Source organism: Mastigoproctus giganteus, chromosome 8 (assembly GCF_048544385.1).
Source record: "Mastigoproctus giganteus isolate SK-2022 chromosome 8, ASM4854438v1, whole genome shotgun sequence".
Lineage (NCBI taxonomy): Eukaryota > Metazoa > Arthropoda > Arachnida > Uropygi > Thelyphonidae > Mastigoproctus > Mastigoproctus giganteus.
The window spans coordinates 80,281,775-80,298,972 of record NC_143582.1 but is presented as its reverse complement, the minus strand read 5'-3'; the positions used below and the strand labels follow the sequence as shown (position 1 = coordinate 80,298,972).

Here is a 17,198-nt window from a genome sequence, read left to right as displayed (position 1 = left end):
AGTACTATCCAAGATATTTTACATTCGTTTAACAATATTCATTCTAGACTCAAATTTACATTGGAAAGGGAAGATACGGATACTAAGTCATTAAACTTTCTAAATTTCACGCTTACCCGGGACTCGAACAAAATACAATTTAGCATCTATCGAAAACCCACAAACACCGGTATGCTTCTACATTATAATAGCTACCACCCGTTCACCTACAAAAGATCGATTATCTTTAATCAATTTCTAAATGCCTATAAATATTCAACGACGGATTCTGCTTTAGACTCAGAAATACAAATATTAACTAGCAGATTCTTGAACAGGGGTTATCCCATTAACACTATAAATCGAATTAGGGTACAAGCTAAGGATAGGATACAAAATACTGCACCAATCAACAATAGTAATATCAAAAAATACTTTATTTCTGTCCCATATGTTGAACAGTGGCACAAACAGCTTAACAGATTCTTTAAAGATACCGAATTTAAAATTATAGCTAGGCCTATACGGAAGTTACACACTATACTGAACAATCGCTCGGTTCTTTCGGCGTTCGCAACACAAATTAATGATCTAGTATACAACATTTCTTGCGGTGATTGCGACTCGTCTTATCAGGGTTCCACGCGGTTTTCTCTTAATATCCGTGTAAATCAACACGAAGCCTCTGTTCGTGCTTCTCGTTCAGCAGCGTCAGAATTAGCCTTTCATGCCATTAACGAAAAACATACTTTTTTATTTAACGAGGCCAAAATACTTAACGTTCAACGTAATTATACGCGACTATTAATTGCAGAAACCGTTGAAATTAAATTACACGAGAATTCTGTTAATGTTCGGCGGCCATATTTGATCTCCGATGCGTGGACCTTTACGCGCATGCGCGAAGACACATAATCACTATTTAAGTTGCAGGTTTAGCCTGATTCGATAATTTTCATTCCTGTGATCACGACAGTCGGTCGAAAAGCATTGTCAGCTTCAGGAAGGAAAATCGTTTTGAATATTTTCGTTAGATTCTTTTAATTGCGTTAATTTGAATTTTAATTGTTTTGAATTGATTTTGAATTGTGTTAAATTGATTATTTAATTATTTATAATTTACTTTAATTATTTATATTTTACTTTAATGTACCGGTAAGTTGTCGATTTTTTCGTTTTCTCCGTTTTAATTTCTGGAGGGTATCATACGGAAGGGTTCCACGTACTATATTGAGGTAAACTCCTCTTATTAATTTACTAATCTTGGAATATATATTTTAACAAAATTCTACAAGATCCAAACATGGTCTTATATAAAACCATCCTGTGACAATTATTTCCTAAACTGGAGAAAGCACTGTTGCAAATATCAACATACAACAACTCCACATTGCCCACACACAAAATTATCTGCATTTTTCAAAAATATATACTGATGGGTCAAAATCTGAGAATGGAGTGGGTGCTGCAGCCATCTTCCCTCATAGAACCTCCGTATCGCTTCCCAAAGCAGCTATAGAGCTGAATTATACGCCATCAAAAGCATGATGTATACGGACTCCCAGGGTATGCTTATAGCTTTACAGAACATTTCTTCTCAAACACATCCTTTAATAAAATTTATAAAATCCAAACTGAAGCATATCCAAGAACTCCAGCAAGTGGTCATTTTCTGCTGGATCCCAGGCCCTGCTGGGATACCAGGAAACGAATGTGCAGACTATGCCACTAAACATCCATCCAACAGAGAATGATCACAGTATTATGTTCCATATCTTGACAACAAAAGTAATATACAAAGAATATGTAGGGAACAGTGGACAATTCAATGGCAAGCCCAAATGCTTAATAAACTCCTTCAAATGAAACCTGAACCGCAGTTATGGTCCTCCAGCTTCCGTGTAAACAGAAGGGAGGAAATAATCTTAACCATAGCGTGAATTGGCCACAGTCAACTTACCCACCTTTATCTCCTCACAGGTAGTGATCCTCCGCAGTGCACCCAATGCAACTCTCCTGTTACAATGAAACATATCCTTGTTGAGTGTATTTTGTACACCACTGCCTGCCAAGTCTCATTTAGCTTTCTTCCAAATCTTAAAGAACCCCTGACACTCTACCACATCATAAGTAACAATGCTAATCTGCTTTATTAAACAGATAAAATTATATCACTGTTTTTGAGTGATGTCATAACAGTCACTATGCATGTGTAACATTCATAACATTGATTAGTGCAATATGGCCTAAGTCGCCCTTGCACCAAAAAAACAACTCATCCATCAAGTATTTGCTCTGTTCACCATCTCTTCTCCTTTTCCTCACCATACCATACAGCGTCTTTCTATTATCGTCGATATCTTGTTGTAGAGTTTCACTCCATTCTTCCAACCACAGTCTTCTTTCCTCGTTAACTATCCTCTTGGCCTCTCTCTTAATGGTTTCATATCTCTCTCTTTATTCTTGTCATTTCTGTTCTGAAAGTAGGTTCTGAATGCATTATTCTCGATTTTCACAGCCTCTCTTGTCCTATCATTCCACCATGAGGTTTCTTTCCATCTCCTTCTATTGCTTTTTCTTCTACAAACCTGCTCTGTCAGTCCTCCTATACAGCCTTTGAATGCTTTCCATTCTAATTCCATGCTATTCACCACTGTCTTAGGTACAACCTTCCTGAACTCTTCTCCGAACATTGTCCCTTTTTCCTCTTCTTTCAACTTCCACACCCATAGTGTTCTCTCTCTCTCTCTCTTGTTATTTTGATCCTTTTCAATTCAGGGAATCTTAAAACTCGAACAACTAACCTGTGATCACTACCCAAGGAGACGCTAGGAATGACCTTGACATCCACTAGTCTTCTGTGTCGCTCTTTATCCATGAATATATAGTCAAGGAGGGATTCCTGTTGACCATCCCAACCGTATCTTGTCACTTTGTGACTCTTTCTCTTCTCGAACCAGGTTTTTCCTATGACCAAGCTGTTCCGTAAACAGAAATCCAACAGCCTGTCACCATCATCATTCCTAGCTCCCCAACCATGCGGACCCATAATGTATTCTAGTCCTTGTCTCTCCACTCCAACTTTTGCATTCAGGTCGCCCATGATAACTGTATCTCCACCTGTGATGTTCTCTTCGAGCTTGTCCTCAAACTCCAGCTTCTCCATTTCTTCGCACCCAGTTTGCGTACCATTGTACTGTCTTTAATGTTTCGCTGTCATTCATTTGCAGTTTAATTGACACGAGTCTGTCTCTGATATTATTCACAGCCATTAGCCTTTCCTTAATCCTGTGTTCTATAATGATGTCTACACCCTTCCTCGCTACATCACCCTCAGACCAATATAGGTAATAGCCTCCTCGTAACTCTCTACACCCATTTCCTTTCCATTTTCATTCACTTAATCCAAGTATGCTTATTTTTCTGTCCTTTAAGGTGTCTACACACTCCTCAGTTTTTCCTGACAGTGTCATAATATTGAGTGTGGCTAGTTTAATATATAAATAAATAAATAAATATTCATTTATTGCAAATACAGCAAGCCCATCACAGCACGTGGCTAGGAGCAGATAATAATACCAAGGAAATATATGTACATTCAATGGAATATTTGTACATAGCAGATTTCATATAGACATTAACAATGACTAGGAATTATAGTTATGAACAGGACAGTTGGCTTTCAGTTGCAGTTACTGGGTTGGAGGCAGGGTGCTATTTTTATTTCTCTTCATTTTATCGGAGATCTGACTCCTGTAGACTTCAGAGTTGATTAATCTGTTACAATCAGTGTCATCATCAGCTGATCTTGTTGGTTGCAGATACCACCATGTCTGTGTTAATCAGTTTTGAGGCTTCTTTTTCTATTAAAGGCAATAAATTTAAGCTGCTGATCTGCGAAACCTGTCGCAGATCAGCAGTATGCAGTATATAAATCTGACTCTGGCATTAATCTGTTTAGTAAGTCAGTTTTATATTCTTTCATTAATATTTTATATGCTTTCAATCACTTATTATCAATATTATTCAGTGCATTTGTGTTGTTATCACATAGTTTGATTTTTATACAAACCAAAGTTAGTATTATAATTAGTATTATAATTATAATCTCATATTGTGAAATCCTTCATGAGTTTCCCTCCTCTTATAACTTATTATTATTATGGCGCCTCCGTAGCCAGGTAGGCAGGAGCGGCAGTGCGTAGCACATGCTTTTTGATTAGACTGGGTTTCAAGCCTGTGACCACCAAATACGGAGGATGCGTACAACAACATAACTTATTATTATCTTAATCAGTATATTTCATTAGTTAAAATTTCTTCCAAGTCACTCGTCAGTGTTTGCAAGAATTTTGTATCCCCTTCCCAACCTCAAAGAATTGTTCACTCATAGGCCACCTGTCTATACTGCTCAGAGAACTTCATGTCTACCCATATCTTAACTCCAAAATTCATTTCTTACTCTATTGTTTATAATTTAACATCACCAAGTGTTTAAAGTTATTTTTAGGTTGCTGTTCCCCAAGTGTAAACCCTTGCATTTTGCTGCATTATAGCATAAAACTCTTTTCTTACTATCTTTGAAGCCTATACAAGTAATTCTGGAAAAGTACAGCATGGTCTTGTTTTTTCCTGCTTCTTTTAATATAATTGAATAGATTCCATCAGCCCCAGGTGACTTTACTTTTTGCTTCAACAATTTCTTTTCCACTTTCCTCTCAATTGTCACAAAATCATCACTTATAACTTGATATAATTCTGGTATCCACAACATAAAAATTTCTTCACATCTGAATGTATGTAACATGTTTATTTAGTTTGTCAGCAACCTGACCAGCATATCAATAATTATTCCATTCATTTCTAGTGTACCAATGTGGTTTATTCCTTTTCTTTTAGTACTAACACAAGCAGGCAAAGTGTTCTTTGCTACTTTTCTTCGCATTCTCATCCAAATACATCTCCTAAACACTTTACTTTGCTTAACATTCAATCTCTTAGTGACCTGATTGTAGACTTTTGGTTACTGTAAGTTTCCTTGTCTACTGATAATTTATAATTATTCCATGCATTTTTCTTCTATGCCACTTTTCTTTTCATTTTTACACTAGTCTCCTCAGTTTATATAATATCTCTTAGTTTGTATAAAAAGCCTAAAAATAGGAAATCTTATTCATCTGTTTTATTTGTTCATGTTTTTAAGGATGCAGGAAGTTGTTTGATTATATTTTCTTATCTTGACTTGCCATCATAAATGACAAGAGGATATTTTTAGTCCTTAATCAGTGTCATAATTACAGAAGTGGTTTCAAGTTGCATTAAGGGCAAGTTTCTGCAATGGATAAAGGGATGGTTGAGTGGGAGATGGCAAAGAGTGGTAATAAATGACACTGCTATACATGGACTAATGTTATTAGTGGAGTCCTCCAGGGTTCAGTGGGGCGCCTCCGTAGCCAGGTGGGAAGGAGCAGCAGTGCGTAGCACACGCTTCTTGATTAGACCGGGGTTCGAGCCCATCACCACCAAATACGGAGGATGCAGAAAGGTCAGGGAATGACCACCGCATATCCTGGAGCAATATAGCCTTAGTTGCTAATGCTCCTAAAAACCAAATAACTAACTAACTAAATAACCAAGGTTCGGTGCTGGGCCCATTGTTGTTTTGTGTATTTATCAATGATACGATGAAGGTATATCAGGCTTAATGTCCAAGTTTACAGATAATACAAAGGTTGGAAGGATTGTTAACGACAGTAAAGACAATATGCTACTGCAACAGGATATAGAAAAGTTAGGCAGATGAGAAATGGCAACTAAAGTTTAACATTGACAAATGCAAAGTACTGCATATGGGTAGGAGTAATCCAAGAGAAATGTACCAACTTGTGGTACTATACTCAGGGAGGTAGAGAATGAAAAAGACCTGGAGGTAATTGTGCAGTCAGATATAAAGTTTTCTGAGAAGTGCAGTTGGGTTGCCAGAGCAAGTCATGGGTTCTTGTCAGTGATATATAGGAATTTTGCTAACAGGGAAAAGATGATTATTCCTTTGTGTATAAGGCAATGGTCAGGCCATGCCTTAAGTACTGAGTGTAGGTCTGGAGGCCTCATTTTAGGAAGGATGTAGAGTTGTTAGAATGAGTACAGAGAAGGGCAACAAGGTGAGGGGGACGAACGGGTGCTCTTACCAAGAGAGGCTTAAGTTCTGCAGGTTGCAGCATCTGGAGACTAGGCACCTGCGAGGTAATCTTATTGAGGCGTGTAAGACCTTGAATGGTTTGAGCAGGCTCAATGCTGATGAAATACTTCCACTTGCTCAGATTAAGAACCTGATGGGGCATAGATTCAAATTGAGGAAAGACAGTTGTAGTATAGATGTGCTGAAGTTTGCCTTTAGCCACCGATATTTGATTGCTGGAACAGACTTCCATCTGTTGGTGTGGAAGTTGATAGCTTAAATAAATTTAAGGCTGAACTAAACAAACATTTGAAGTGACTGGATGTGAATGAAATGGGAAGGGTTTTTTTTTTTTTTTTTCCTGTCTGATGCTATATAAGCTTGCTTTCTTGCATCATATACCTCAACTAATGGTAATGCTAAGTCATTTTTTCTTATGCAGAGAATCACTAGCATTTAAAAACAACTGATCTCTGACTTGGATAATGTTTTTCTCTTTTTTATAAATATTGTGAATTTCATATGACATGTCAATTTTTGCTGCCCTTCGATGAAATGGCACTAAACTCACTTATATATCCAAAGTTTTCTGTATTATTTATGGATCATAAAATATAGAATATTTATAAAGTTTTGATCTGTTAGAAGTTATTCAAGTATATCTTCATTTCTGGATTATTTTAAAGACTTCAAATGGAATTATAGTCAGGTTTTGACAGACTTAGTAGTATATGATGAACTGAATAGGCTCGGCATAACATGCAGGAATTGGACACAATTGTGATAGATCTCTAGATGACTTGAATGCTTTGACTTATATAGTTTTTATTTGTTTGTATTTTCATTAATTTTTTGATAGGTACTTGAAGTGTGACCTGGAAGCATTTGATACAAGAGACCTGAATTGCAAATTTGATGTTATTCTTGTTGAGCCTCCTTTAGAAGAGTATCAACGAACATATGGAGTACCAAATATGAAATTCTGGACATGGGACGAGGTTAGCTGAAAAGTTCTAGTAATAACCCTAGATATTAGTGTAGTTAATTTTGTGAAAATGGAGTACTAATACTGGACCTGCTATCCTGATGCGTTTAGACATATAAACGCTTCACAATATACAAAATTAGTTGTAATTTCCCTTAGTCAGTCAGTAACATACCTTCAAAGTCAAGCAAAGCTTCTGTTTCGAGACCCACTACATGCAATGACCATTTGTTCTGCAGTGAGTTTTGAACACATGGGCTTACAGTACATCATTGTTAATAAACCAATGATGTACTGTAACCTTTCATAAAAAAAAAATTTCCTTAACTAGTTCATTGATTAAGGAAATCAATGAATTGGTTAAGGAAGTTTTCATTTTCCACTAAAAACAAGCCGTCTTTTTGAAGAGGTAAGTTAGCATATTGAAGTATCAAAAGAGATTACAAAAAGTAATTGAAAATTCAGGATTTAATATAGCATTTGCAAGTTCTAGGTGGTTTCATATTTAAAGTCAGTAGGGAAAAACAAAGACCACTGATTTAAACAGGAAACAAATATTGTATATGCCATCCCTTGTCAAAAGAGATGTGATTGTATATACACCTTACTAGAACACACTTTCATTCTAGATTACAAAAATAGAAAGGCAAATTAAATATAGCTTGAGAAAAGATGTTAGAAGATTTGAAGAATTAGGATCTGAATTAGTTGAAATTTCTTGGAGATAGGGCATTTCTCAGAATTTAATGAAATAGTACTAAAAAACTGACAAAGTTTTAACTGTAAAGGAGTGCAACTTTGGCATTTAGGTCAAAAAAACAGGTAAATTAATGTTCATAGACTAGTAACATTGTCTGAAGAGTGGGACGTTCTGGAAACCTCTATCCTATAGCATTTCATTTACACCACCTCCTTGCTAATGATCTAGAAGCTCTACAGCCTTTGAAATATCCTATAGAGTAACTTACCAACTGTGTGGTACTAAACTCTGGATAGTGGAAAATGAAACAGACCCAGGGGGGTAATTGTGCAGTTCAGAAATTCTGTATGTCATTGACAAAGCCCCGTGAACTGTCAGGACAGCTCATGGGGTTTTGTCGATGATATACAGAAATTTTGCTAGCAGGGATAAGGAGATGATTATCCCTTTGTAAAGGCCATGGTTAGGCTGCATCTTGAGCATTTTATACAGGTCTGGAGGCTTCACTTTAGGAAGGATATAGTTCTGCTGGAATGGGTGCAGAGAAGGGCAACCAGATTATTGAAGGGACAAAAGGTGTTCTTACCTAGAATGGCTTCATCAGTTCTGCAAACTGCAGCATCTGGACACTAGGCACCTGTGAGGTGATATGATTGTGATTGAGGTGTTTATGGCTTTGAATGAATTGAGAAAGCTCAGTGCTGATGCCACTCTTCCTCTTACTCAGACTACACACATGAACGGGCATAAATTCCAGTTGAAGAAGGATGGTTGCAGGATAGATGTGCAACCATCTGTTCTGCAACTATTTTTCTTCAACTGGAATTTATGCCCTCTCGTGTGTGTGATTGCAGGACAGATGTGCAGAAGTTTACCTTCAACAGGTGGGTGGTTGGAACAGGCTTCCATCTGTTGTAGAACTGGATGATTTGAATAAGTTCAAGAAAGAACTAGGCAAATTCTTGGAGGGTATGGATGGGTTATGTTTGTATTTTTTTTTTTTTTTTTTTTTTTTGTGCTGATGCTGTATAAGCTGATGCTGATGTTATTTTCTTGCATCATTTGCCACTATTGCTGCTACTACTACTTTCTTGATAATGAGGCATATAATATAAAATCATCCCCCCCCCAGGCTTAATTTCCTTATCCAGCACCTCTCTGCTAAGGGGATGGACAGTCATGCACCTGGATTTCCTGGTGAAAAAAATTAATTGCTTTTTATAATTCATTTTCTGATTTTCTCTACTCAAACTTTAGGTGACGGGGGGGGGGAGGTCCTGTCCTCTTTTCCTATTTCGCCATTGGCCCTTTCATTATCCCCATTATCTGAAATAATGCCCAATGGTTATAAAAGAATACCATAGATCAGTATTGCTTTTATCCTCTAAAGTAGGTATTCAAAAGTGATTGTTTTGCTTTGGATCAGTCCATTTATTTACTTGCCTCTTTAAAAAGAATGACTTCTTTTGTTTTAGTGGGAAATGAGGTTAGACTTGATAATTGATTCACTTTGGGAATCAATTCATTTTTAAGGTTATGGGAAGATTTTAAGGGTTCTGTTTTTTCCTTGGGGTCAATGTCTTTTTTTTTTTTTTTTTTTTCAGTTTTCTAGTTTAATTTCCTTGGGGTCAATGTCTTTTTTTTTTCTTTTTTGTTTTTCAGTTTTCTAGTTTAATTTAATTATTTCTTAGTTTCTAGTTTATTCATTTGATCAAAATTAAATAGTTTATTAATTCAAATAAACTAGGAAACTGCTAAGTAATGATTAAAGATAAAATTCGTTGTTAAAATTATACTAAATATTACTGTTTAGATTTTTTGATTTCTAAATTTAAATTTTGTTTAATCAGCTGCATTTTGCTCAGTTGGAAAGGTGTTCCCCATCCTTAGTTTAGTCTGAAAACATCATTGGTATATTTCTGAAACAAACATAAATTGGTTTTATTTTAAACAAAAAAAACAAACAAATGCAATGGTTACGTGATGGTTACTTTTCAATAGGTGTGTTTAGCTATGTTGAATAATAAAAAACCCTAAAAATCAACAGCACCCTCATGTATAATAATAATAATATAAAAAAAAAAAAATAGCTGTTTAGATTTTCAAAATTATGTCATTATTTTCCTGTGTACAACACTATCAACTGTAAAAACTCAAATTTATAGTTTTTACTTTGACAGCAAACTGGAATTTTCAAATACTTTACCATATGGTCATTAATGTTTTGCACTGATTTCATAAAATAATTCAATTGCACTGCAAGCAAAAGATTATCTGTTGAATTTTTATTTCTTCTGGTTTTGAATGCTTTATTCACCAAATCTAGCATTTTCTGTCTATCACAAGCTGATTCCAGTAAATAACTTTGTATGTTCAACTCCAGTGGATGAGAAATTTTACTCCTAAAGAATATATATAACACATACCTGAATATTTTATGACAGATTCCTCTTCATATAATCAAACTTCCATGCATTTCCCCATTTATTGCCAAAAGAGAAATCAGAACTTACTTTTTATTTGAGCAAATTTCACAAATTGAATTTATTTCAGAACTGTACTGAAATATTTCTCACAGTGAAGAAGGATTTTTGCTTTAGACATAATGGGATTCTGTTTCACAAAGCCCCACTCCCTTTTGAAAGACTTGCAGCCATATTTCCTTGTATTCATCCCTTCATTCATAGGTTTTCTTCTTTTAAAAATGTCTATAAGAATACAACTCATTTTGAATTAATTGTTATAAATCGGGGTCAGGGTCCTTAAAAATGTGATTTATAACGAATCAACTTATATTAGGTAATTTATTTCGTATATATTCCGTAATAATAACGTTCGGACTTGTTTAATTACTGGTTGATTAGAACAGCTTGTCTGAGATTACAGCAAAATGATTATATTTTTATGTTAACACAGTATGAGAATGTGAAATACTTATTATTATATTCCAATTCTATTATTATGAATTGGACAGATGCAGTTAAGTTCAAAAAAAGTATAAAAATTATAAGTTTGTAATTTCTTTAAAACTTTTCCATCATAATATTTTCTTAAGAATAATTTATGTGCAATTCTGTGATTCTTCTAATCACAGAATTGCACATAAATTGAATAAATTGTATTATATTCTTCTTTTATACTTTTGAATAATTATTGATTTGTAAAACATTCTACAACAGATGCTTTGTTCAAAAATGAAAATATATTATGAAATCTAAAGAATTTTTTGTAATTTCACATTTCTAACAAACTTCGAATTACAATAATAAAAACCATTCATCTATAACAAACATGTAAATCTGTATGTTTAATTTTTATAAAAGCAGGTCATGAAACTTCATTTAAATATACCCAGTTAAAATCTACCAAAATTTCATTAACACTACTAACAAAACTGGTTGTTACTTGCAACCTGTCAGCCTACTGGACAGTATCTGTTCTTCCATCTGTTGGAGGAAGTTTGAACTTCAACATACCACTTCCATTTATTTTCAAACTCATTGAACATGGCTGCAACAGCAGCAGGCCAGGAACTTTATTGCTACACCTCGTATTTTCAGTGTCTTTCAAATAACCACTATGTATGTGATTTATAAAAAATATAAACAAAAAATGCTTCTTTTTTTTTGCGAAAAAAATTGAAACTAATATTATATCAAACTTCTAAACTTAAAATAAATGAAAGGATCAGCACTTATCAAGTGTCTCCTTTTTTTCTAAGTGAAAGATAACCCCTTTCCTCCATATTGAAGAATAATAAAGTTTGCAACTATGCTCTCTATCAAAACTCCTCCAATGAAAGACAAAACAGAACTGAAATAAGAACAGTTGTTTGGAACTGGAATACATACAAGAATTTGTGTACTTTGTAATGAATTCTTGTATGTATGCCCAGTTCCAAATCCTTTCCATCCCTTCATACAAGAATTCATGTACAAAGTCCATGAATTCTTGTATGAAGAGGTGGAAAGGATGTGCTTGTTTCCTTTGAGATTTTCATGCTCTTAGAAAGAGAAAAGGATAAGAATCTGGGGTTTATTTTGTGCAGAGTTTGTGATAAAAGTTTATGGCATGGCCTAAAAGAAATGTACCTCATTTGGAAGCTCTGGCAAAAATGCAGGGGGGAGGGCAAGTGCAGTTAGCAGTGGGTACTGTGCCTACTGCCAATTTCTAAGTAGGCCACTTTGTACCGTCTCTCGTACATTCCCTACTGACAGTAAGACAATGCGGTCTCTTATTGGTGAAGTTTGTATGTACATCTTCTCAGAAAAATTATTTCTTTGAATTGTTTGTGCTGTGGCTCTTCCAAGTTGTCCTGCACATATGGTTCCTCACAGATATAAAGCATAATTTGTATTACAGTAATAGAAAATATTTGAAACCTTTGTGAGAAAGAATCCTTGGCAAGTTGGCACTGGCTGCAGCAATGTTTGACTGCATTCCAGAAAGTAATGTGTACTTAAAAAAATTTAGTGTGTGGCACTTCAAAATCAATATATGACCACCCAGTGCACAGCTTAGAGGAAATCCTGATCACAACCTCTTTTGTGTTATGAGATCAGGGTCTGTGATAAATAAAGAATTATTATTTGTGAATGAATATAAGCTCCATAGGAACTCTGCTTTCAATTCTTATACAGTTTTGTGAATTATTTGTGCATAGTATTTTTTACCTTTTAAAATGTTAATATACATTCTTCCGAACCAAAAGAAAGCACTCTTCTTCATTTGTAAAGTGTCATGAGAGAGAGAGTCCAGAACTACTACAGTGGAATCTCATTAATACAAAGTTCAGGGGACCTAAATCTTTACCCTTTTGTAATAACAAGGTTTGTAGTAACGAGGTCCCCCAAAAGTGTCAAAATTTTGCCGGTTTTTTTGGTACATACTGTATATCTAATAATAATAATAAATAATAATAATATCAAAAATAAAATAAAAACAAAAGCCTTGTCTAACAATATAGTAATAGGAATAACATATTTTTTAAAGATTTTATTTTATTTGTAAGTTAAACTAAGAGAAAAGCAATATTAACAGAAATGAAAATATTGTACGGTATATATTTTAGTATCACAGCAAAAAGAATTACAATCTTAATATAAAAGGAGACATACAAACCATTAACTTTTCAATAAATTAATCTAATTTAAAGAAAGAATCCACTGTTGTTTGCACAGTTTTTGTCCTATATGCATTTTTAACTAAAGCACAGACGTTACCAAAAAAATAGTTGTTTTTTTATCAACGTTGCTCAAGGCCAACACGTCTCTATTATGTTCAATGCATTTTGGGCATCTTTTTTAGATGGCAATGTGCGCGATTCTTCACTTTCGCTGATGCTGGTAACAAAAATGTCATCGTTTCGTTGGGTACCCAGCAGCTCTTCTGATGTTGGTGTTGCAGTGGTAGCAACTTCATCATTCAACTTCACAAACTCTTCAAATTCTCCAACAAAATCCATATGCTCCTTCAAATTCCTCCATTCCTCACTGTTGCTATCACATTCGTCTGCTGGACCATGTTTTTCGATTAAGTTTCTCTCCAAAGCCACTTTTTCCTGAAGCAGTTGATTGTTACACTTGATGTAATACTTTCCCAAGCAATAACAAGATTACGGATAGCATCCAAGACATTCCAGTTTGGCTGCAAATTGTTCTCTCCTAAGTTACAGATCAAGTACCTTATCAGGCGGGCTCTCTGTGCTCTCTTGAGGTTATAAATAATGCCTTGATCCAGTGGTTGCATTAAAGTGGTGGTATTGGGGGGTAAAAACAACAGCCATATATTTGTCAACTTAAGTGCCTCAGCAAAATGTGCTGTACAACGTTCTAGAATCTCAAAATGTTCCTTTTTTTCTGAAGCCATTCAGAAAAAAAGGAATATTTTTTTCTGAATTTCAGAAAAAGGAACATTTTTTTCTGAAAAATTTTGACCTTAAGCCAAGCACTTCTTTTGGCCTCATAATCACAGGGAAGTTGGTTAACTGCTTTAAAACATCTTGGCTTGGAAAACTTACCAATCACAAGTGGGCATAGTTTTGTACTACCATCTGAATTGCAGCATAACAGAACAGTGAGTCTTTGTTTACTTAATTTTCCACCATGACAAGACTCTTCTCGAACAGCAAATTATAAAATAAACCTGTCTTGTCAAGATTAAAAATATCCTTGCATCATATTTTTCAAGGATGGACCATACAGAACACAACCAGTCTGTAGCCTTTTCTTTGTCAACTAATCCAGACTCACTGTAAACATTTCGCAAAACCAAGTTATTCCTTTTTTTTCAAGTTTACTTCAAGTTATTGAAGTCGTTAATCCCATGTTGCTGAGCTAGATAATTTTACTAGCCAGGTCCTTTTTTTCAAGTTTACTTCAAGTTATTGAAGTCGTTAATCCCATGTTGCTGAGCTAGATAATTTTACTAGCCAGGTCCTTTTTTTCAAGTTTACTTCAAGTTATTGAAGTCGTTAATCCCATGTTGCTGAGCTAGATAATTTGCCTTTTCTTGCAAAATCGGACCTGATATTGGCAAATTAGATGCATGCATTTGTTTTAAGTGCCTTGTGTTTTGCACCATGAATTTGTTTCCTGTTTTTCATCACTGCTCCAGTGTCACGCACTTCTTCAAATCTTTTTCTGGTTTTTCAGTATTGTAGATAAAGTAGGTAAAGGTATGTTGTATTCCTTTGCAATGTCTGTTTTGCTTCTTTCCATCCTATCAGCCTCTTGTATAATTCTGTTCATCTAAGTTTTGTCGCCATAACACTGCTAGATAACATTTAATATAAACAAATTTTAAATTAATTTAAAGACAGGCGCCTCCGTAGTCAGGTGGGAAGGAGCAGCAGTGCGTAGCATACGCTTCTTGATTAGACCGGGGTTCGAGCCTGTCACCACCAAATACGGAGGATGCGGAAAGGTCAGGGAATGACCACCGCATATCCCGAAGCAATATGGCCTTAGTTGCTAATGCTCCTAAAAACCAAATAACAACAATTTAAAGACACAATTTCCAAAAAAAGACATCAGCTCAGATAAAATGGCACAAAAAATAGATTGCTGTATATGATTGCAAAAGGCTCTTTGAACTGGGATAACAATTGCAACTGACCTTATTCCCATGGAGAGTGAGGGAGTGCATGTAAACAACTTAGAAAAACTTTTTATTCTTTTGTTAATTTAACAATTCATCCTTCAGAAAGATGTTTTTCAGAGTGCACCTGACATTGTAGCTACCATAAACTGCTTTTGTTTACACAAAACTGATTTCTAACAAGTCAGTGCCATTCTTCGGGAAGAAGGGAGCCAGGTGGTTGGGTCAATAATCATATCGCTCTGCCAAGATTTGTATTAAACATACAAAATGACAATATTTATTTCTTACTGGGTGAAAAAGAACTTAGTAATACATATTAACCGAATTTTGTAATAAATGAATATATTTACATAAAAAAGCCTATCCTTTCGCAGGGGAATGGTATGTGCTTCATATAAACCGAATTTGTATTAACCCGATTTTATTGTATAAATGCAATTATTATTGTTCTCTCAATAAATGTGGTTAGAAGCATTTTAGAGTATGCTGTTCTTGTAGACAACTTTATGTATCTAGACTATTACATTTTATATAATTTATTTATTTATTTATTTATATAAATTATTTATTTATTTATATAAATTATTTATTTATTTATTTATTTATATAAATTATTTATTTATATAATGGCATTTTGTTTTTACAGATAATGAAATTAGAAATTGAAGAAGTTGCTGCTCCCCGTTCATTTATATTTCTTTGGTGTGGATCTTCTGATGGATTGGATTTAGGCCGACAAGTAAATATTTTGCTTTTTATCAATATTTTTAAAATAAATATTTCAGTTTTCAGTTACATTGGGGGGTTAAATTCAGATTGAAATTTTAATTTTTATTCACTATAAAAATTACTACAACATTATTTGGGTAGTTGGGTCCAAACACAGTTTGATATTTAAAAATTATTTGTAACATAAAGGTTATTGCAAATGCAGATGTATACATTCCTTAATAATATCGGTGTTTAGATACACCATAGATAACTCTTAAGAAACTACAAAGTAGTTGTTGTAGGCATCATTTGCTTTTTCTCATATTGTGCTCTGCCTTCACGACGAGTTGCCATGATATTGCACTACTTCGAATAAGTAACGCTTCACTAATAGAGAAGGCTATTGTTACTTATTCTCAGTTGAGAATAAGTAACAATAGCCTTCTCTATTAGTGAAGCGTTACTTATTCGAAGTAGTGCAATATCATGGCAACTCGTCGTGAAGGCAGAGCACAATATGAGAAAAAGCAAATGATGCCTACAACAACTACTTTGTAGTTTCTTAAGAGTTATCTATGGTGTATCTAAACACCGATATTATATAGATACCAAACTCTTAAAGTATTATGCCTTGTGCATTTATTTATTTTAAACATTCCTTAATGTAATGTTAGTTGTAATTTCTTAATTAATTTCATAGTAATTTTCATGTTATGAAGATAAGAAGAACTCTTTATTGCATACAAAAGGCACATGCCGTACACAATACCCTTCACGGCTACAAGTGAGGGGTTTACAGTAAAGACTAATACAGTGTAATAAACAAGGATGAGATAGGGAAAAAAAAAACAATATTATTGCTAATTATACAGGTGTAGGTTTAAACACTGGATTAAAATTTAAAAATTTACATATGAAAATATTTACACAACAGCATGTTATCAAGTTAAATTATTCTCCAGGGAGCAGTCCTTTTACAGTGCTGGAGTCATCTGAGCAGGCACAGAAAGTTGGAACACTGTGGTGATGGATTCATGGCAGTGATGGACAGATCCTTGGGAGCAGGTTCTAATGTCCTGTGATGCGGTCCTGAGAAGGAAGTCGATGGAGTAAGTTCTGTCTGTATTTTTTATCCAATGCGAACTTATAGAGGTCGCCATCCAAGGAGTGTATATACTGCAGCATTTGCACAGGTAAGAACCAATCGGATAACTTTAACCAGTTTGGGGTGGCCTGGAGGACTGGATTGGCCTGAAGGCTTGGTACTGGAATTCTCCATCCGCAGTTAGCCCAGAAGTCTGGTTCCGAAATAATGCTAACCATCATTTTTACAGAAAAGACGAGTCTTCTCTCGTGGATAATGGCAGGAAGACGTCTGATGTTTAGAGCTGCTGCCATCTGGGTGGTCCTTGGTGCAGGGGGAATTTCCATAGGGCCCACTTCAATAGCCAAAATGCACCCGCAAAAATCTGTCTCAGATGCATTGTGGCAGTTGAGGTCCAGACTTCTGCGCCATAAAGTATGACCGGATAGACACATGTCAG

General features: G+C 34.9%; 1 protein-coding gene across 2 annotated transcripts in view; it reads left to right on the top strand.

Annotated features, from left to right (window-relative positions):
- Mettl14 (methyltransferase like 14) overlaps positions 1–17,198 on the top strand; it is an 89,216-nt gene that overhangs the window by 64,889 nt on the left and 7,129 nt on the right. For both annotated transcript variants that reach the window (XM_090379542.1, XM_090379541.1), the window contains exons 7-8: positions 7,017–7,155; positions 15,590–15,682. In XM_090379542.1, coding sequence (XP_090235668.1) covers positions 7,017–7,155; positions 15,590–15,682 — 232 coding nt within the window. The remainder of the gene's footprint in view (positions 1–7,016; positions 7,156–15,589; positions 15,683–17,198) is intronic.